General features: G+C 39.8%; 1 protein-coding gene across 1 annotated transcript in view; it reads right to left on the bottom strand.

Annotated features, from left to right (window-relative positions):
* Positions 1-1,376: 1,376 nt before the first annotated feature.
* The window catches only part of TMX4 (thioredoxin related transmembrane protein 4), a 60,129-nt gene continuing 38,208 nt past the window's right edge, over positions 1,377-23,297 (bottom strand). Inside the window, exons 6-8 of the mRNA XM_028165410.2 lie at positions 12,303-12,404; positions 7,618-7,681; positions 1,377-5,967 (exon numbers count right to left, since the gene is read on the bottom strand). Coding sequence (XP_028021211.2) covers positions 5,603-5,967; positions 7,618-7,681; positions 12,303-12,404 — 531 coding nt within the window. The 3' untranslated portion in view covers positions 1,377-5,602. The remainder of the gene's footprint in view (positions 5,968-7,617; positions 7,682-12,302; positions 12,405-23,297) is intronic.

Below are 23,297 nucleotides of genomic sequence, written 5' to 3'. Positions count from 1 at the left end.
GTATGTATTCTTCCCTCTCCTGTGACATGTGCATTCATATGACTAATCTTCGTGAGGCACTCAGGTTACAAAGGCAGGTAAGATAAAGTCACTGTGGCAGAGATGCTAGCTCTCAATCCCCCTTTTTCTTAAGGACACGGCAAGATTACACAGCCCAGTCCCCCTTTAGGTTAGGCACGACCTCTCTCCCAGTGAACATAAGTGACGCGGCCCAGCTGTAACACCTCCCAGGAACACTCCTCGTGCTCTCTCCACTTCCCAGTGACCGGGGTGAAATGAACACAGTCACCTCAGAAGCCACAAGTTAGACAACAGAGCCTCTTTTGACCTGGGTCCCAGAAAAACTTGCATGAAGCAGGGCCTCTGCTCTCTGGGATGCCTGAACTCAGTGAAACAATAATAAATTTCTCGTTCTCAACGTCCCTGAGATTTGGGAGTCTGTTAACACCGCCTAGACTAGCCTAATCCAGTTCTCAGTCTCAAGAGGATCACATGTCCTAAGAAAGACATGTCCTATTATTGTGGAACAGGTTCCAAAGAGCCTCCGAGATTGAAGCAAAGCAGGGGATTGCATTTTGCACCTCAGTGTTGTTGGCTTCAAAAGATGCAGGTTTTGCTCCCAAGATGTATGACCAAGTTCAAGTAGGCTGAGATACCACATAATGGATATTTTTCCATTAGCATTCTGAGCCAGTTTCTCAGAGGGGAAGGATTTGGTGGTATGGAAGTTTAACTATTTTTTTCTTACTACACCCCCCCCCCCCCACCATCTTTCAAAAGTGAAAAATCCAATATCCATTATTTCAGTCCCTGAGGGTGTTTAATAAAAGAATTGCCTCATGTCCTTTGTGCTTTTCCACTGCTATACTGATAGGAAGGGTCAGGTGTAGGTCAGAGTCTTCTGAACGCCCTAGGAGACCAGGTCGACTCACAGTGTCTTGAAGGGTTAGCAACATCCCTTGTCATCCACTCCAGCCCTGGTCACCTCCAGACCTCAGGACAGAGGAGACCTGAGGGCAGTGAGTTTCTATAGGCAACACAACGACTGTGACAAGGAGGAAGCCTGGTTTCTCTGCACTCATTCTTGGTTTTGTGAACCTTCCAGAGCAGCTAAAGGCAAGGGTTCAGGTTTCATGAAGTCAAGGAAAAGAGGGAGAAAGAAAGAGGGAAAATGCACAGACAGGATGGAGGATGGACACACGAAAATTATTTTTTAAGGAAGTAATATTTTTCACTGCCTAGGCAAATGACTTTTGTGAAATTCTTATATGAAAAGCAATACACTGTTTTGTTTTTACTTAGTTATCACTATCATTAGGTTTCGATGCAAGTGGAAATTTACAATAAAATGAAAACAAATAGCATCAAGGATGATATACAATTCTGTGATAAGGTGATTTGTAATTCAGGCAATGCCCTGCTTGAGACTCATATCCTGATTTCCCACTCCAGTTGCTGCAGAAGCAAAAAATACAGAGATGAAGAAAAAAAATAATGAAGTATCACTAGGCTAAAAGATTAAGACCATTACAAGAATATAAATAACGAATTTATAATGTATTACAATACAAATAAACAGTATTTTTAGTATAAAAGCTGCATTTGCACAAAGAAGCTATTTAGTAACAAATATGATTAAAATACATCAGAAACCTGTTAAAGTTGTATGAGTCACATATGTCACAGTTCACACGAAACTTCACTGAAAATAAGCCATCTGAAGGCCACAAGTCCTGGTCTGAAACTATCAAAGGCCTTTCAACCAAACCTCCTGGTTCAGGAAACATGCTAAAAAAACTGCCCCATCTGGGTTCATCAGATTTGATGACTCCATGTTTGGTTTTCAAAACAAGCTATGAGGGATCAGAACGTAGGACTGAGGTAAACAGCTACTAAACAAGAAGGAACTTTTCTATTAGTGCAAAAGATTTACATGAATACTTCCCAAAATATTATATTGAAAGAATGGGCCAACCACACATTCAGAATACTGGCAGAAGTAACACTTTAACACTGAGATGAAGGACATATCGAAACTACTGAGACACATTAGCAAAAGCACCAATCTTCCCCTTCTTTCTCTCACTTCATGCCAATTTAAGGTTTTATGCTAAAAGCTCAGGTACATTCTATCATTTCTACCCTGTTTTGGACTCTTTAATGTTTCCCATTCTGTCAAACAGGCTCCACTCTTAAAGGACTTGGTAATAAAAGGTCACATGCCAAGTACTTGCCTTAAAAGACACTTTTATCATCTACTCAAATTACACATAACCAAATCCTGGAAAAACACCATAGCTATCAACAAGGAGTTGGGCCATAAGAGTCAAAATTTGCCTTTCTCCACCGTCAATATCAACCTGACCAAACAAAGCTTGTCTGCTTTTTGTCACATTAGTAATTTTGGATTTCTTTTTGTAGTCAGAGAGGCCCGTGGCTAACAGGGATTGTGCTCCTGAGATCAGGCTGGGGGTGCGTGCCCACGTGGTGCCAGGCCCTGTGAGCTGAATGAGCAGGCTCTTGCCCCATTCATGCTTACATTTCAAAGGGAAAGGAAGTGGGATTGCCCATATGTTGCTTCAGCATGAGATCTCTAACCAAGTTGGGGTGGTTTGGCAAGAGATGAATAATAAAAGAAAGAAACTTAAGGAAAATGTAGCTAGAAGTTTCAGATTTTCCCTCTAATCAGTGAACAGGCACCCCATTCCCACTACTCATACATAAAGCACTGCACCCCCATTCCCAAATGAACAGTTTTATTTAATTTACCTAATTTTGATATATATATAAAATACTATTCTGTAACTAAATGATACTGTAATATAGGGAGGCATGATTATTTTTTATTTTTTCAATCAAAATCATGTTTCCATGCACTTGACTTCTGGATTAAATATATTATCTACAGGAAAAAATCGATCAATCCTATTGAAATGTTAATCTAATTTTAAATTATTTTGGGTTGACTTTTTTCCTTTAATTTTATATTCAGTAAGTATTGAAAATGAACCTAAAGGCTAGAAGTGGAAAGAAATTAAATTAGATATATACATCTTTCATCAGAATATTAAAAAAAAAACAAAAACAAAACAGGAAAAACAGTCCCCGTAGCCAGATACTTCAACTTTTTTTTTTTTTTTTTTAATTTTATTTATTTATTTATGGCTGTGTTGGGTCTTCGTTTCTGTGCGAGGGCTTTCTCTAGTTGTGGCAAGCGGGGGCCACTCTTCATCGCGGTGCGCGGGCCTCTCACTATCGCGGCCTCTCTTGTTGCGGAGCACAGGCTCCAGATGCGCAGGCTCAGCAATTGTGGCTCACGGGCCTAGTCGCTCCACGGCATGTGGGATCTTCCCAGACCAGGGCTCGAACCCGTGTCCCCTGCATTGGTAGGCAGATTCTCAACCACTGCGCCACCAGGGAAGCCCGATACTTCAACTTTTAATGGATCCGGTTCTCCAAACTGTTTTATTCCTCTTCCTCCAATTTTTTTTTTTAAGTATTGCTGAGAAAGAAAATACATTTGTCTCATCATATAATCAGATACTATTTGGAGTCCAACTGGGAATTGGCCTTACATTTATAAAAAGCCAAAGTAGACTTTACTTCTTCATTCCTTCCCCTTTAGTGAAATACTTCACTTAAAAAAAAAAAAAAAATTCAATATTGCGGGGGAGGAGGTATTGTACAGAAAAGCCAAACTATGAAACCCTTCTTTTTCCATACCCTTGAACTTGAACTCAATGATCTTTGAAAACTTTGTTTCAGCTGATTAGAAAAGAAAGAAAATCCAGTGACAGGAGGGCAGATCCAGCTCAGCTCTGATCCAGAAAGGCATGGAGCTGCCCCCCTCAGTACCATGGTGCTTTGTGTGAGGAGGTATCAGAGCCCTAGATGGTGGGAGGGGCAAGAAATGAGCACAAGTCAAGGTTTTCCCAGTCTGTCAGTTCTGTGATAGCCTCAAACTTGAGGTCGTGCTGCTGTCTGAAGAAAAAAATTATTGGCAACTCTTAATGAATGTCACTGCACTGGGGGATGAGACTGTCAGGTCACTGAGTTGGGAAGATGAAAAACAACCAACTCTGAAAACTGGATTCCGTCAGAATAAAAACTCCCTTTGTATGAGGCTTGCAACAGATTCCTTCAGCCACACCAGGGTAGAGTTACAGAACCTCCCCCTCCTCCAGTGAGCCCGAGTTCAAAGTCAGTACAACGTAAGGGTTATTGAAACAGCCAGATAGGCATATACTGCGTTTTTCTTTTTAAAGATGACAGAAGCTTTTTGAATTTCATAAACCTGCACTACTTATTATTCTGTCTGGACCCAAAGGGGTGTAGGATCAACTTTAGACATCTTTCATAAGCTTGGAATCTAATATTATGAATTTATTCTAAGACGCAAATCAGGTAGATGGATGGATTTTTTAAAAGACATTGGGCCCCCTGGGTACTTTTAGCAGGTTGAGTATTGAGAGATTTACAGGGATAAAATTCTTTACAAGATTAAGGAAGAAGGAAACGAAACCAAATCTTTCATTTCCAGATATACACTTTCATTAATTCTTTCACCAAAAGCACATCACTGAAGGAAAACCAGAAATGGTTTTTCAGTTATTATTAAAGTGGTTCAAGAGCCAGGGAACCCCTTGAGATGGAAACAAAACAACACAGTATTCAAGTTTTCTTCATAAGACTACCTTGTACTGGCAAGACTTAGGAGACTTCTGGCTTCAAAAAGAATATTGCTAAAGGAACTTTTTGGAAAAAAAAAATGACTACATTTTGGCTAAAAACAACAAGAAAAATCTCTCTTGTAAAACCCCTACTTCCTTTTGAATCTCCAAAGGTTACAACATTTCATTTGAGATGCTTGGCAGTCATGGCTTCATGGGCTGTGCTTCTTGATTATCTAAACCCTTAAGGTGGAATAAACGCAGCTGATGTCAAGCAGACTGCTGTCTGAGTCCTCTCACTAAGGACGTATTGTGAAGAGTGTGAGGAGCCTGCAGGCCCATGGTGGGAAAGTTGGAAATGTTAAAGGTAAGAAATAAAACATAAGAAGGGAGATTTAGAGAGTTAGGAAGATTTCCAAGCTCTTTTCTACAATAATATCCAAGGCCCTCTCAATTTCTATCTCTAAAGAGTACCCTTGTACTATGGTACCTGATGTTTCTTACAGTTTGACAATAATAAATATTCAATACAAGAAGAGGAAGCAAGATATCAGCTACACCCTGAGGACGTTCATTCGCCCTGCTTTCATGTTAGGGGCCTGCAGCCTTGTCTACTGCCCATGAACAGTGCTCATGATGGCTGGGGATTGCTTCCTCTGGTCAAAACTCTGGAGCCCCAAGGAAATGAATTTGTTCTCATCACAGGTCCCAAAGAGACCCTAACAGCATGTTTGTTTTTCTGTATCCTGACTGTCATGCCTGAAAGATTCTCCTTAACATATATGAGGCTTAATGCCATAAGACTACATGGCTAGAGATCATTTTTTAAGAGAAGCTTGCTCATTCAAGAAAAAAATAAGGATTTGGTTTAAACTGCAGACCAGAAGGAAGCTGACATATTCTTTTGGTCTGTATCCTTGGAAACACTGTCATCAGGCCGACGGTCCCTTGTCGGCATGCTGACTTCTGCGCTGTCTCACTGTGTCTTCCACTGCCTCCGCGCCAGCTGGACCGGGCTGCTCTGGGGCATTGTCTTCAGTCCCACCAGGTCCTTCATCCTCCTGGACCTCCCTCAGGGGCCCCTGGTCCCGGGCATCACTCCTCTTCTCGTCCATGCCAGCAGCCGGGCTGTCCTCCTCGTCCTCCTCTGCTTCTTCCTCATAACCAAGGTCTTCTTTCTCTTCTTCGTCATCTACAAGGCTGTCCTTGTTTTCTTCTTCATTTGAATCATCCTTTTCTTCCTCTGCATCCTGCAACTGTTCAGTTGTATGAGCCTCCTCTGACCTAAGATTCTGCTCTGTGGAGGGAAGAGAGGGGAACATCCTCTGAATAAACAATGGGCATTCACAAATACTGTATGTTTTCACTAGTATGTGGAATCTAAAAAAATAAAACAAATGAATATAACAAAACAGAAACAGACTCATACAGAGAACAAACTAGTGGTTACCAACAGGGAGGGGCAAGATAGGGGAAGGGGATAAGAGGTACAAGCTACTAGGTACAAAATCAAGAAGACACAAGGATGTAATGTATAGCATAGGGATATAAGCAATATTTTATAATAAAACGGAGTATAATCTATAAAAATATCAAATCTCTCTGTTGTACACCTGAAACTAATATAACATTGCACATCAACTATACTTCAATTAAAGAAAGGTCATTCAGCAATTGAGTACATGTAGCTGTGAAATGAAACAATGGGGCATATGACAGTCTTCTCCATCTTGGAACTATGTTATCACACAGGACAGATCTCTGGATGGCATCCTAGCCCCACCCATGGCCTCTCCACCTCTCTCCGGAGACTTCACTAACCATGTTGACTTTGGCAGAGCCCAGGGGCATGGAGGGCAAAGGTTCCTTTGTGCTCTGTATTTTATACCTTGTAGAATGTGCAGTGACCCACTCACTGGTCATGGTGATTGGTTCAGAACTGTGACTTAAGCCAAGCCAATCAGAGTACTTTCCAGGAGTTTTTGGCCAGAGTCAGGAGCAAAAGCTTTCTCTCTTTCTACAGGGACTGCTAAGCTGATAAAATGTGAGTTGGGGCTGTTGAAAGCTACTGAATCAGCTTCATGGAAATAGAAACCTATCATCCCTTGGGCTGTGCATGAAGCCAGAACATCCCTGGATTTTTCAGTTTTGTGAGCTAATAAAATTTTCTTTTTTCCCCTAAGTAGTTTTAAAATGGGATTCTGTTACTTTTAAGAATTCAAAGGAACATATTTTATAATTATATATGGAAGTCTCAAAGCCTTAAAAACGTCAAGAACTAAAAAGAAATATAAGCTTGTTTAGTTGAACTCCCACATAAAATTCAACAATTATGAAATCTCGTAAGAGTCTTCATGGGGACTTCCCTGGCAGTCCAGTGGTTAAGACTCTGCGCTTCCACTCCAGGGGACACGGGTTCAATCTCTGGTCGGGGAACTAAGAACCCACATGCCTCATCACACAGCCAGAAAAAAAAAAAAAAAAAAAAAAAGAGTCTTCATGCAAACAGTAGGAATAAAAGCATGGAAATCCAGGGGTATTTGGTCCCAGGAACAGTGTGAAATAGTGAAAGGATTTGGGGAGATGGCTTTTAAAGGACTCAGGACAGTTACTGGTGGCACACAGTAGACACTCAGTAAGTGTCAGTTCCCCTCCCTCCCTGCTCATTCCAGTTTCAATGAAGGAAAAGATGTCAACTGATTAATGAAGGGCAAACAATTCAAGGGAAAAAGCAACTGCCAAAATGAAATGTTCCTTAATTTAAGAGAGGAGAAAAAAAAATTTTTTTGCTCAAATCTATCTAGAGAACATATTTCAAAGGAATTTGGTAATGGTGATGGTTTGGTCACCTAGCAAATCAGGGGAAAAATCCACTATCTATATGAGCATGAAAGGGCACACCACAGGATTCCAAAAATACTCTATCTCATGAATCTGTCATACTTACCAGAACCTTCAGATAAATGCCTTGGAAGTGGCAGATAGAAACATTCTGATATGACCACCAAGACCTGGAGGGAAAAAAGTGATTTCACAGTGAGTGGATAGGACATTTGTTACCAAACAACCTCAAAGTTAGGTCCTGCTTCTATAACCAGACATTCATAGACAAATATCAATACATAGCAAGTGATCAAAAGTCCTCAAAAAAAGACAAGGGTATAATTAAGAATTTTCTATTTTTCAAATGTGATATAATGTAGGAAAACACTATTAACTTTAGAACAGGGGTCACAAAGTCAACTGTATACACACAGCCCACTAAAAATAGATGAGTCAAGCAAGTGTAAGCAAACAGACACTATCAGCCAAGTCTAAAGTGATCTTTAAAGAAGAAAACATATTCTGACAAATAAAACTAGTCTGTACATGGGTTGTCCCTCACCAGTGGGTAACCCCGACTTCGTGGAAGAATACTTCAGGGTGTAGAATTCTTAAGAGTCCTATAAGAAATTACTACAGGGACAAACTGTGAGAAAACACTTCAGTGATGTGAACTAAATCCCATTTTAAACAGTGATTGACTGGCTTCACACCTCTGACCTTGAATGCAGCATTGAGTCACTTGCTACTTACTATAAACATGCTGTTTCCCTTGATAAACCACAAGCTCCTAAGAGGCAGGTTCATTCTAGTCCATGTTCCAGGCCTGGATGGTGTGGGCCGTGGTGATGAAACTGACAGGACGACGTGTGAATCGGGGCCAAGTCAGCGGAAGCCCCTCGCTCTCTACGCCCTCCCAATGTCCTCCCCTACACAGTACACAACACAGAGAAGCCAGCACAGGAGGAAGCTGCCCACTGAGAAGGGCTCCACAGTTCCTCTTGTACCTAGCTAGCTCCTGGAGTTCACCTACACTTTGAACAACTGCCCAGTCTTTAAAATAGGAATAGTACTTCATAAATGTGTTTTTAAGGGGCTCTAAAATTTTAAAAACCCAAAGTCATCATCCTTTTGATTCAATTTTATAAACATCAAATGAGAACCTCACTTTGATTATTACCATCTGTATATTCATTTATTACTTTACTTAATATTTGGCTCATTAGGTTCAAGATACCATGTTAACTTCTGAGGGGAAGGGTTCAAAAAGAGAAAAAAAATGGCAGTTTAATTATAAAGCAATATGGAACAGCAGTCTCATAAAAAATGAAGAAAGCTCTTTGATAGATACTTAAGCGATACAGAGATTACAACCAGTTATGGGGGTGGGGAAGCCTCTAGAATGACCACTTGAAAGGGGGCGTTTAGGGTCCTGGGCATGGTCAGGAGCGGATGGGCAGCAGCAGCTATCTGGCTCTTGTAAGCGACACCAAACTGGACCACAGGGGCTCTTGGATCCAGAGAAAGGCCTAAATGCCAGGCTGAGGAGACCCATGTGCTGGGCAGTGTTCTTCCTTGGGAAGGAACAAGCTCCAAGCCATCAAACTGATTTGAACAGCAAAGAGGAAAACATTTCCATCTGAAAAGACCGAGGTTGAAAACCTATTTCATATTTTCTAATATGACAGTCACTTGCTTATAGTAGCTATTCACTGGACATAATGTTCTTTGTGACTTTTTTTTTTTTCCTTTTGGCTTTCTTAATACCAACTGGAGGGGAAATTTTTGGTCCTTACACATTGCAAGGGAAAGAAGAAACACCTGCCAGTGACAAATAATTGGCATTTACAACAAAGCCTGGGAGGGAGTAAGTCCCACCTGCGAGATACCTGGGCCATCTAGAGTGCTAGGTAAGGGGGCCTAGCAAAGACTTATGGGACACCAGCCTCAACCTTGTCAGCTGTGTGACCCTGGGCAAGTCACTTAACTGTTCTCTCACTTGCACTTTCTCTTGAAAGGACAGGCTTGGGACTAGTCTATCACTAAGGGCTGTTTTATGTCTCTAAGAGTACATAATTCCATTATACTGTCTTCCTTCCCAGAAATTAGGAGGAAAACCCTCTCATTCTATCAGTTCAGGATCTATTTTCCAGTCTCAAGAACCACTCTCTTGGGATGAGTCACTTTCTGAGCCACTAAGAATGGCACTGTTTAGAAACAGGGTCTATATAGGATTGGTGTCCTCATCTTCATCTTCCCTTCCATGGTTAGATTTTCAGGTTTCAGCTTAGCAGACAGCCAGGCATCTAAAAGAGGAGAGTAGACGGATTTGCCATCTTTCACAGGAAAGATGAAACTTTCTTCCACTAGGAACTGGTCAGCAGCATGTAGAAAAATAGTCCACCCAAGCTGCAAAATCCAGACAGTGTCTATACATACCAACCGAAATGGAGACCAGATAATAGAGGCAGAAGATTGCTACCTGTGTTTTCCATTGCTTTTCTGCCTGTCTACAGCTTTGCTATCTTCCATCCTTCAAAGGAGAGTTGCTGATGTCAGAAAATGATGCGGCCTGAGTGATTTGATACACAGACTACGCACTTAAGGATCTTTCCCATATTGGTTTAAAATGCAAAATATATACTTGATCTCTAAAACTGAGCCCTTTGTTTACATGAGAAAAATAACATTTAGTAAAATGTTTCAACCATTACTAGGCTCAATCAAGACAGCAAACAAAAATAAAACTAGCAGCCTTGTTTTGACTTCCCATCTTTTAAAATAAAGGAAAAATAGGAAATGTAATAGTGAGGCTTATGGGAAACAATGACTTGATCAGGAAATCAGTTCGCTATGGAAAACATCCTGCCCCTCCTGGCCACTGCATAAGTTAAACTCCATAAAGACTCAGAGAGGGAAGGAGACCCTCCAAGGTCACCAAGACCAAGTTTCACATAACTGCACACTGGGCCTTGCTTTCAGCCCCCAGTTAATGGCAAAGGTGACACAGAGCAATGAACTGCTCACCTGGAGACCTCATTGAAGGCAAAAATTCTAGCTGTTGTGTTTCTTTTAACACGTTACAGTTGTAGAAAAGGTGTTTTGAGCAGAGACGTGTTTGCTATTTTATGGAAATGTATTAACATAAAACGTATGAGTCTATTACTGCTTTGAAATTATTATTTCCTTAAATAACGTTCTCTTCCCAACTTCTTATGAAGGAACAGTAATCTCTGTCACTTAGTCACTTGAATAGTCTAGAATCAACTCTCTTCTTTCTTCAGGTCAAGCCTCTAATAACCTTCCTACACTGATTATTTGACTCTAAGTTTCCAAATAACTTAGGGCTTAGGCAGGCCTGATTTCTTGGACTTAAGGTCAACCTCAAAAGTAAAATTCTAAAACTCTTTATGTGAGAAGAGTTTTCAATGATCTTCCAGTAGGCCCACACTCAAACTACATTCTCCATAACTCCATCTCAGAATCGCCCAGGATCTCATACTGTTCCCCTTACAGAAGCCTCACACTCATGCAGCTCCAGAGTAGACGGTAGATGGGAGAAGCACATTTATATCCAAAGTCAAAGTTATATCCAAAGTCAAATCATTTTAGGCCAGAGCATTAAGGAAATGTTAATTAGCAGTAAGATTAATGCGGCAGAATGGAACATACCTAGGACCTAATGAATGACATATCTAAGTTCTATCCTCACCCATGAAGTTAACATCAGCAATCAAATGACAAATATAAACCATAATATGAAGTAAGCATGTTCATAGCAAAATAAAATCGAGCTTCCTTGGCTCCTTGGAATATGACTTTGTAGTACCAAGTTGTGACTTGCTATAAAGGCGACTGCTAACATTTTAAGCTTATTTTTTAAAAGACCTTGCAAAAGAGCTGAAATACATTACAAAATGTAAGGATAGACTTTAAGACAATCTTACATAAAGGGCTGTCCTTTTTATACAAATTTTTAGTGATCATCAATTATTCCTATCATACAGTGTTTAAGGGTTATGTGATTAGTATATAGTATATATATTAGTATATAGTATAGTAACTTAGACTTTAAAGCTCAAACTGATCAAGTGTAGGTAAAGAGAAAGATTTCAAAAATATATACAACCAAGAGTAAAACATGCCCAAACATTTATAGTTGCCTATATAGTTAAGTAAATAAATGTATTATTCCAACACTTACCTAAAACTCTAGGGAGAAAATACACACATACCTAATGGACAGTAATTTTCATATCCAAAGAAGACATAGTGATGTGGTTTGCATCTTATTTTTTCACATAATAATGACTGTGTTTTTTATCCACATTATCTTACACACTTCACCTTGGGAAAACTGCAGTGTATGTATAAGCAGCTGGTGAGTTTAGAGGTTCAATTTGAGTATACGAACAGGAAAAATCATCTTGTTCACAGCTTTGGCCTTATCACCACAGTGTTCTAATCAAGTAGGCAATTTGTGAATTCACAGCTGACTCAGTTGTCTTGGAAAGTGACTATGAATTCAAGTAAGTCTCTATTTCTTTCTTCATCACTGCCTATATTTTGGGTAGCACATGACTTCAGAATATTTAAGGGAGAGGATTAGGCAATAATAATTTAATGAATTTTCCAGTGTTTCTCAAATTTCCATTGAAAGCAGTATCAAACAAGCAAATGTTATTTAACTGCTTAGATTACACACAAAATGATGTTTGTTTATGAGCTTTTTCTTTCTTGGCTGCTTTCCAGTTTTGCATGAAACCAACTGGCTTTAAAGACAAGAAAAAGATTGGCAGTATCTCTTACCAGACCCATGAAAAGGCCAAAAATCAAGGTGGCTATGATGAAAAAGACATAAGAACACCAAGCAGGAACTCCAAGGGTCACTGTGAAATAGTTGTGAAGATGCTGTAATCAGAAGAAAAAAGTAAAAAGAAATATATTTATAATGAGGACTAAGAATGTTTGAATCTCCCTCTTTACCTATAACTCAAGTCTGCAAATTGTTTCTACTTATATGAGCTCCCACAAAGGTCGTCCAGCGGTTTATGCATCTATATGATTCTTCAAGAACAAGTCAAATTTTACAACATTGAGAATCTGAGAGTAATAATCAAGGTCATATCTAGTAAGAGTTATACTTCCTTGAAGTTCGTGATCAAATAGAACTCTGGTAGAATTGGTTATCTAGTCCCTTCTTCCATCCTGAGATTTTTTTGGTCACTCTGCCCTAATAATTTATAACCTTAATTTTTACTCATAATATGGCATCCATAAAAAATTAAACTTCTTGGGCCTTTACCAATTTTTAAGTAGAGCTAAATTACTACTTACGGAACATCAACCGTTTAAAATGTCTCCGTGCTTCCTTTTTCTAATCAGACTTTTTTTTTTTTTTTTAAGATTTATTGATTGATTGCTTGATTGATTGCTGTGTTGGGTCTTCGTTTCTGTGCTAGGGCTTTCTCTAGCTGCGGCAAGTGGGGGCCACTCTTCATCGCGGTGTGCAGGCCTCTCACTATCGCCGCCTCTCTTGTTGCGGAGCACAGGCTCCAGACGCGCAGGCTCAGCAGTTGTGGTTCACAGGCCCAGTTGCTCCACGGCATGTGGGATCCTCCCAGACCAGGGCTCGAACCCGTGTCCCCTGCATTAGCAGGCAGATTCTCAACCACTGCACCACCAGGGAAGCCCCCTCTAATCAGACTCTTATTGCTCTACCCTCACCCATCCTTAACAACTTTCCTAATCACCATAAAACCTGAATGTAATAATAGAAGAAATTTTCCAGTTAATTCATTATGAACAAATAAGATTTCATCAGTCTTCGAACAGAGTGCACATCCCTTCTTGTTTACTGTCCCCTGGGACTCTATTTGATGCCAAACACTAAAAACTAAGTGAGGAGATACAATCTTAGCTAGAAATTATTTACATGCTAAATCATACAGGAATTACAGATATCAACCTGCTAGTCTGGAGTCAAAGCACATTTATATGTGGACTTGCAAGAGCCATGCTGCCTCATGATGGCTTTGTGATCATCTATTTTAGGCTCTTAACAGCTTCAAAAACATTCAGTAAAAAACCAATAGTTTCATGATTTTGTTATGTCTATAGATAGTTTTATCTATAAAATTACTGAGCACAGGATGAAATGGCTTCAAGCTAAATGCCACCAGCAAGCAGATATAATGACTGAATGACTTGCCTAGAACTGATAAGGTTGATGAAAATGAGGCCAAGATTCTATTTTAATTTAATATTTCTCAAAACCTAAGTTACTCGACTATCTCCCATTGGCTTCTCAGTTTATAACTGTCAATACAATTAAATAATATATTTTATTCTGGCTTAATTCAGAATAATAAACAAAAAAGCTTGTTAACTGATCTAGAATAATCTGAGATCTCTTCTCTCCAATTTTTTACCCAGCAGTAGAGATATATCTAAAGACTCATCAAGTTTTTAAATACACATAATCAGTGTTCAATAAATATTTATTGAATAAGGAAAAGATACTAGCAAATCCTTAAACTATTCATAAGAAACACAAACAACTCTTGATTTGAAAAACTGTCATCTGTCCTCTGTTGATGGCACTGATCGTCACTCTGTCTTCAGCCAGGGCAATTATTTATTAAGAATAATCTAGTATTCTGCAGCCCAAGTAGGCAAAAGAGGTATTTGGGATACAAAAGGTTGTTTCATTCAAACTCTGTTCAATGGAAGTTTTAAGATGCATTGCACAGTTCTCTACTTTAGGAAATTTTGTATATTGAACATAGTTTATTTATGCTTTTCTTGATTATTCAATGTCATCATCAAGATTAAACTGTGGGGGCTTCCCTGGTGGCGCAGTGGTTGAGAACCTGCCTGCCAATGCAGCAGATGAGGGTTCGAGCCCTGGTCTGGAAAGATCCCACATGCCACGGAGCAACTGGGCCCGTGAGCCACAACTACTGAGCCTGTGTGTCTGGAGCCTGTGCTCCGCAACAAGAGAGGCTGCGATAGTGAGAGGCCTGCGCACCGCAATGAAGAGTGGCCCCCACTTGCCACAACTAGAGAAAGCCCTCGCACAGAAACGAAGACCCAACACAGCCATAAATTAATTAATTAATTAATTATTTAAAAAAAAAAAAAAGATTAAACTGTGTAATGTGCCAAAGAATTAGAAGACATGGAAAGCCAGTATTCCTTTGTGCTGACCCATGGATGTATGAATTCTGGAACTTGCTTCATAAGTAATATCTGTCCATATAGTTGGAATGAATAACAGCATCCAGTTATAAGTCCTTCTGGACACTGTCTTGTGCCCTTTTGCAAATTAAATGATTTAAGAAACCCTCAAGAAATTTTCTAAGTTATCTTCTAGGATTTAGTAAATTGTGAGCCTTTGAATCACTGTGTTCTGAGCCACACACAGTCTTAGTGCTTTCAAAAACATCCTCTTATTATAATAGGTTCTACTTCAATTTTCTGGTATCAACTTACTCTTTAAAGGGTTTATTTGAGCTTCTTAGAGAAACTCTGCCATCTTGTGGTCTTTTTAGGTGATTATTACTAAAGCCTCATTACTCAAGTGGTGTTCTCACAACTGCAGCCACAAATCTTTACCTGTTTACTTTGTCTGAGTCCACGATGGTTTCGGAGTACCTTTAAGAGTATTAGGGTTCCTGGTACTAGGCACTTGAAGTTTTGCTGTATATATGTTTCCAAGTAATAACTGATTAAAACTGATCTAGTTCAATTTTAGATTTCTGTGTTTCCTTTCGTTGCCAGGCAAAGTAACAGTTTTCACTTGTGGAAAATACTGACCTAGTTCAATATTATATGTGCTCATTACAAGGAAGCATCCTGTTGTTTACTTATGCACGAAAATGTCGCCTGCTGGGCCCAATGCCTTATACTTTTGCAATAGGTAACTGAATTAGAGCTAATTTTTGGCTACATACATTTTGGCTACATACATTTGAATGAGAGAACTAAATGAAGAATAAACGAGAAGAACATTCCAACCAGTGGTCAGATGGATTTAAGGAATGGAGCCAGGCCAAGGCGTCCAGGGGTCAGAGGTAGAGCCTCCCCTCCCCCAGGGAGGCCAGCACGCCCTCTGGGATCTGAACTACTGCAGGTCAGGTTAAATCCTGCCCAAGGGCACCACCCATCCAGCCCAGCGTTGCACAGTCTCATTCAGAGCTGGGCTGGCCCCAAAGGACAGAGAGCCTTTTGAATTTAAATCCCATCTGCATCACAGGATATACCCTGAGGAGTTTGGGGACGATCCTTAAACCCCTTTCAGACACAGATTAGAATCCTCAAAATATCCTCCCTGTGTGGGAGTAGCTCAGAAAGCCTTCTCCAGTGATCGCCAAGGGCTCACTTCCCCTTCTATGTTCTACCCTCTCAACACCTCCACCAAGACACAAATCTGCAGCCTCTTGTAGGCTCGAGGGGAGATGACTTGTGGATGGGCACCATCTCACTGTAATATGGTTCCAGATATTTTTACAAAGAACACAAAATCCAAAAACAGTAAGAGAAGAGACACCACCATCTAAAACACAGGGGGATGTTTTAGAGTTTTAAAATTCACTCTGGTTGTTCTCCAGTCTAAACATTCATGGCCTTTAATTCTCATCATGAGACATTTATAAAGCATTAAATCTTCTCCATCACACAGAGTGTCCTCCCAAGACTGTAGCACACCTTACTGGAACTAAAATTTGCCATATGCCTGCATCTTTTCAGAACAACAGTAACACTGAGGAGAGGTATTAACTTACATCCTATATTAGCTCAGTAAGCAGCACAAATTCAACAAATAAAGTCATGCTTAAATACATTCAAATGCTAAACCTAGTTAACAAAAGTGCACATTGTACAACTGTCATAAAACCCTATTTCAATCCTATCAACCGTGGTTAAAAAATAAGTGAAAAAAGATAAAGTATTTCTTGTTGTCTAATCAGCGGAAAAAGTAAAATAATGATGACAACAATGATTAATGAATGTAAGTAACAAAAAACAGTTCTCAAGTACATGATAGGTACCAGGTTCTATGCTAAGCACAGAACAACTGTCTATGGCAGGGAAAACTGTGGTGGCCCCCAAGCTGTAAGCTTATTCAGCTTTCTGCTTTCCGGAGAACTGCTTGTCTCTCTCTTGGTATGCACTCCTGACGCTGCGGTATTGAGCGTAAAAAAGGAAAATGGCTTGCGGCCAGTTTCGCTCCAGGTGCCTGCTCTGCATCTAAGAGCCCCTGGTTGTTCCCCAGAAGAAGGACGTGCTGCCCTGAGGGGGAAGTCTGTTTCTCCAAAGGATGGCCCATAAGGCATGCTGACGCATAGATAGTGGTGCATAGATAGTGGTGCATAGATAGTGGCGCATAGATAGTGGCGACAGAATTATGCGGAAATACAAGGTTTACTGATGTATTGTCTGATATTCGTCCGAACTAAACCTATATATACATTCATGCTTTGAATAAACTTGCCTTGCAACCATCAGTTGTCTTGGCCCTTCTGACCCCATACTGGTGCTTTTCAGTTCCTTACCCCTCACCGCCAGGAACTTCTAGCTTTCTGCAGCTGGTCTGCGGCAAGTGGCGCCCGAACAGGGACCTGAGTGCGTGAGGCATTTCGGAAGATTTCAGGTAAGTAGAACTCTCGAGTGAGATAGTGTGGCCACAAGAAATAATTTCGTTTTTAGGACGGTAACTCGAAAAAGAGTCAGAAGTAAAATAATATGGGACAAAAGGGCTCTAAAGAGCGTGATTTATTTGCTCAGGTTTTGCTTTCAATGTTAAAAGCCCGTGGAACTAAGGTAACTACCTCACAACTTCTGGAATTTTTGCATTAGTATATGATGCTTGTCCTTGGTTCCCTGAAGAAGGATCAGTGGACTTAGCAATTTGGACTCGTGTAGGAGATGAGTTATCTAAATATCATGAAGTACATGGACCATCTTCTGTTTCAGATTCCATTTTTAGCTTGTGGAATTTAATAAGAGATTGTTTTAATCCAATTTATGATTCAGTTCCAAAATTAACAGCTAAATCTGTAGAACATATTGCTGCAGTAGCTACTGCTCCTCCGTTGCCACCGAGGATAAAGAGTGTTAATTCACTTGATGATGATGACTTTTCTTTTGATTTAGCGGGTGAAAAAGCCAAATATGAGGCTGAAAAATATCCTGATGGAGATATTCTTCCGCGGTTACAGCAATTACATGTCTCTGTCCCTATCCCTCCTAAGCTTAGTCCTTTACAACAAGCAGTACGGGGAGCTCTTAATAGAGGGGAGGATCCTTTATTCTGCTGCCCGGTGGTGGAACGACCTAATCCTCAAAATCCACAACAAAATAATCGGGAATATCAGCCTCTCTCCTTTAAGGTTTTGAAAGATTTAAAAGCAGCCTGTGCACAATATGGGCCTATAGCCCCTTTCACTATTACTATGTTGGATACTATTGCAACAGAAGCATTGCCTCCAGCAGACTGGAAATCTATTGCTCGTGCTTGTCTCACTGGTGGCGACTATTTACTTTGGAAATCAGAATATTATGAAAAGGCTGCTGAACAAGCTGAAAGAAATACTGCACATAATGTGCTAGTAAATTATGAGATGTTGATTGGGGAAGGACAACATCAGTTATTACAGGATCAATTAGCTTTCCCTTTTGTGGCTTATGCTCAGATCAATCATATAGCTCTACATGCATGGAAACATTTACCTGCCTCCACTAGGACTGAAGACCTTGCTAAAATAAGGCAAGGGGCAGATGAACCTTATGCTGATTTTGTGGCTAGATTATTACAGGCTGTTAGTAGAATTATTTCTGATGGTCCTTCTGGAGAAATTATCGTCAAACAATTGGCTTTTGAAAATGCTAATAATATTTGTCAAGCAGCTATACGTCCATGGAAAAGGAAAGGAAATTTAGAGGATTATATTCGAGTTTGTTCTGATATTGGATCATCTTACTTACAGGGAGCAGCTATAGCTGCAGCCCTAACTAAGGCAGGATTTGGGCCAAATGCTAAAAGTAAAAACTGTTTTAAATGTGGGAAGCCAGGTCATTTTGCAAAAAATTGTACTGTTGATACTCCTAATATGCCTGTTGTAAATTCTGTGCCTCAAGGTAAATCTCCTCCTCCCACAATTTGTCCCCGATGTCAAAGAGGACGGCATTGGGCTAAAGAATGTCGATCAATGACTCATAAAGATGGAACTCCCTTGTCGGGAAACTTCCGGAGGGGCCTGCTCCGGCCCCATCAAACAATTGGAGCAATGTCAATAATCCCCTCACAACCTGCTCCACCGCCTCCAGCTCAGACCTTTGTTCCTCAGGGAATGGAATCTCCTCCCTTCAAAGGGCCACGCCAAATAGTGCAGGACTGGACCTCTGTGCCTCCACCCAATTCTTATTAACCTCGGATATGGGACCCCAAGCCCTTCCTACGGGAACTTTTGGGCCTTTACCCCAGGGAACGGTTGGTATAATCCTTGGAAGAAGCAGTATGTCTATGAAAGGCTTAACTATTATTCCTGGGGTGATTGATGCTGATTATGAAGGGGAATTAAAGGTTATGGTTCAAACATCAAAAGGATCTTTTCTTATCACGCCCGGTATGTGAATAGCTCAGCTTCTATTAATTCCATACATACCAGAAGGAAAAATTTTACAACATAACAAAAGAGGAACTGGAGCTTTCGGTTCCTCTGATGCAGTTTACTGGATTCAACAAATTGGTAGGGAAAGACCACAATTGGTATTAAAAATAAATGGAAGGCCTTTTTCTGGGTTATTAGATACTGGTGCTGATGTTTCTGTTATTTCGTTTATACATTGGCCAAAAAATTGGCCCGTGCACCAAACCATTACACAGTTGCAAGGTATTGGCCAATCTAATTCTCCACAACAAAGTTCGCAATACCTACATTGGCAGGATGCTGAAGGTAATCAAGGAATATTCAAACCCTACGTATTGCCCGGATTGCCAGTTAACCTTTGGGGAAGAGATATATTACAACAAATGGGAATCCTATTGCTTAGTCCCAACCCTACTGTAACTAATATGTTGTTAAATCAAGGGTATGATCCTAGGAATGGTTTGGGAAAAAATCAACAGGGAAATAAATTACCCTTACAGACTGAGAATAAATGGGATAAAACAGGCTTGGGTTTTTTCTAGGGGCCTTGGATTCTCCTCCACCACATGCTGACCCTATAACTTGGATTTCTGATAATCCTGTCTGGGTGGACCAATGGCCCCTTTCTAAGGAGAAATTAATGGCGGCCCATAATATAATTAATGAACAGCTTGCTTTGGGCAGACTAGAAAAGTCTAATAGCCCTTGGAATACTCCTATATTTGTTATAAAGAAAAAATCGGGAAAATATCGTTTATTGCAAGATTTACGTGCTGTTAATCAAACTATGGTAATTATGGGAGCTCTGCAACCAGGTTTGCCTTCTCCTGCAGCCATACCTAAAAATTATATGATTATTATTATTGATCTTAAGGATTGCTTTTTTACTGTTCCTCTATTTCCGGCTGATAAGTTGCGATTTGCTTTTAGCTTACCCTCTTTAAATTTTATAGAACCTATGCAACGTTATCAATGGAGAATGCTGCCTCAGGGTATGGCTAATAGTCCTACTTTATGTCAACAGTTTGTAGCTCAAGTTATTGCCCCTGTTCGTAAACAGTTCCCTCAGATATATTTTATTCATTATATGGATGACTTATTACTTGCTTATTCTGATAAACATATTTTACTTAAGGCTTATAATTCCCTTCAAAGTCATTTGTCACGATCAGGACTAGTCATTGCTGCTGACAAAGTACAGATGAACCCACCTTTCTCATATCTTGGTAAGTATATCACAAATTATAATATTACACCTCAGAAGATAGAGATACGGACTGACGTTCTTAAAACTTTAAATGATTTTCAAAAGTTATTAGGAGATATTAATTGGCTGCGACCTTCTTTAAAATTAACTACGGGTCAGTTACAGCCTCTTTTTAATATCCTAAAGGGAAGTCCTGATCCTTCTTCCCCTCGTATTTTAACTTCTGAAGCTCAACAAGCACTCAAGCTTGTAAACAAAGCAATACAATCTGCTCAGCTAACTAGAATTGAGCCTTCTTTACCTATACTATTAATAATCTGTGCTACGTCACATACCCCTACCGCCTTATTATGGCAAGAAACAGGAATTCTTGAATGGATTCATATGAAAAATACGCCTAATAAAGTCATTACACCTTATTATGAGTTAATAGCAACCCTTGTTCAATTGGGTCGTAGAAGAAATATTCAGTTGGTAGGATATGAACCAAATTCTATTATTATACCTTATACTACTTATCAATATTCTTGGCTATTATTTGTCTCTGATATTTGGGCTCTTGCTTTTGCTGGATATTCAGGAATTATTGATAATCATTATCCTTCTAATAAGCTCCTTCATTTTGCTACTCAACATCTATTTATTTTTCCTAAAACTATCTGTTCAACTCCTATTCTCAATGCCCCAAATGTTTTTACTGATGGTTCTGCCAATGGCATCGCTGTGGTTATTTCTGATGACTTACTTCATAAAGAACAAACAGATCATACCTCTGCCCAACGAGTTGAATTACATGCGATTTCTTTGGCTTTTCAAATCTTTTCACACCGTTCTTTTAATCTCTATACGGATAGCCATTATTTGGTTACTATTTTACATAACATAGAAACTGCTATAATTGGCAATACTGTTGATTCTCAATTGTTTCAGACTTTCTTTCAACTACAAAAGATTATTCGTCAGCATGACTTTCCTGTAGCCATATTACATATTCGAGCCCATTCAGGTCTCCCTGGCCCATTGTCTTTGGGAAATCAATTGGCTGACGAAAATACAAAGATTATAGCCTTAAGTTTATCTCAACCTCAGGATCTTGCTACTCAATCACATAATTTACATCATCAATCTGCTGCTATGCTTCAAAAACAATTCTCTATTTCTAGAGAAACAGCCCGATACATTGTTAAGTCCTGCTCTAAATGTTTACCCCACCTTCCTGTTCCACAATTTGGAGTCAATCCTCGGGGTTTACTCCCTCATCATCTTTGGCAAATGGATGTTACTCATATTCCCTTTTTTGGTAAATTACAATTTGTTCATGTAACTGTTGATACTTACTCTAATTTTATATGTGCTACGCCTTTGGCTGGGGAATCTACTAAATATGTAATTACTCATTTATTTCATTGTTTTGCATCTATGGGAATTCCTAAAGCTTTAAAAACAGATAATGCTCCAGGATATACGAGTAAAGCTTTTGCCAATTTTTGTGCAACTTTCCATATTTCACATAAAACAGGCATTCCCTACAATCCTCAGGGTCAAGGTATTGTAGAACGTGCCAACCAACGATTAAAAATTACATTACAAAAAATAAAAAAGGGGGAATATGATAGATCTCCTCAGATTATGCTTAATCATGCTTTATTTATTTAAATTTTTTAACTTTAGATGCATTTAGTCACACGCCTTATGAACGATTGTTTACAGGTCTTTCTGGAACCCCTCCTGAAAAAGCGCTTGTTAAATGGAAAGATCCCATGACTAACCTTTGGCATGGACCAGACCCTGTTTTAATATGGGGCCGAGGCCATGTTTGTGTTTTCCCTAGGGAGGCAGACTCTCCGCGGTGGCTCCCGGAGCGCTTGGTTCGACATTATCATGCCATCACCAATAAACACCCTGACTCAAAGAATGCGTCGCCTGAGGCTCTCGCAATCGACCACAGCACACCCCAACCGGTTCCCCCGGCGGACGAGAAGAATGCGGCGACGGAGTAGGAGACAACTTGTCAGGGAGGCGAGGGGAGATCGAAATCAAATTACTTGGTATCAATTGCAATGTTTAGTATTTCAAGCACGTAGGATTATGGAGGAGAGTGCTCATCCTCGCTCTCCTCTTACCTTTTTTTAGCTATGATAGCTGTATTGGCAGCCCCACCTATAGAGGCTAAATCTTATTGGGCTTATGTACCCGATCCTCCTTTATTACAACCTGTTACATGGTCTGAAGCTGACCTTCCAATTTTCTATAATGATTCTACTTTTGGAAGAGTGCTAGGAAATTTGCCTATTACTAATACTTCTGTTAATTACTCTAATTGGTTTAATACTCCCCCTGTTTGTTTAAGTCCTATGAGTACCAATTCGGGTTGTGTTAAGGCTGTTGCTTTAGAACATGCTATTTCTTACCAAACCACTGTAAATTCTCAATTTTTTACTCATTTACGTAAAAATTATAAAGCTGTGGGATCTAATATTTGTCTTCCTTGCAAACAGACTGTTTCTAGACGAGAAGATTTATCCACCTTTGTATTTTGGTATAAGGATAACGTTCCCATTCACATGAATGCTAGAGTAACTAAGCTTGCTTCTAATACTTCGTTGGATCATTCTCTATGCATATATCGCTTGAGGATTGAAGATACTGGACATTATTTGTGTATTGAAACTACCATAGGTAATCAAGGGACGTTATTAGCTGGACATCAAATTACGGTCGTAAAGACTGTCACAGGACTACAATTTCCTGCTTTTATGGCTTCTGAATTCCTGCAGTTTGATTTTCCTGTTTGTAATGATACATGGACTAAAGCCTCTGTCTGGTGTACTTTAGATTATGATAATGGCACTATACTAGTTTCTTCTGTCCCCGTTAATAATAACAGCCTTGTTTTTTACAAGCAATGGGAATTCTGGAAACTTGCCTTATCCTTTTCTTATA

Source organism: Balaenoptera acutorostrata, chromosome 15 (assembly GCF_949987535.1).
Source record: "Balaenoptera acutorostrata chromosome 15, mBalAcu1.1, whole genome shotgun sequence".
Lineage (NCBI taxonomy): Eukaryota > Metazoa > Chordata > Mammalia > Artiodactyla > Balaenopteridae > Balaenoptera > Balaenoptera acutorostrata.
This window is presented reverse-complemented; position numbering and strand designations above follow the sequence as displayed.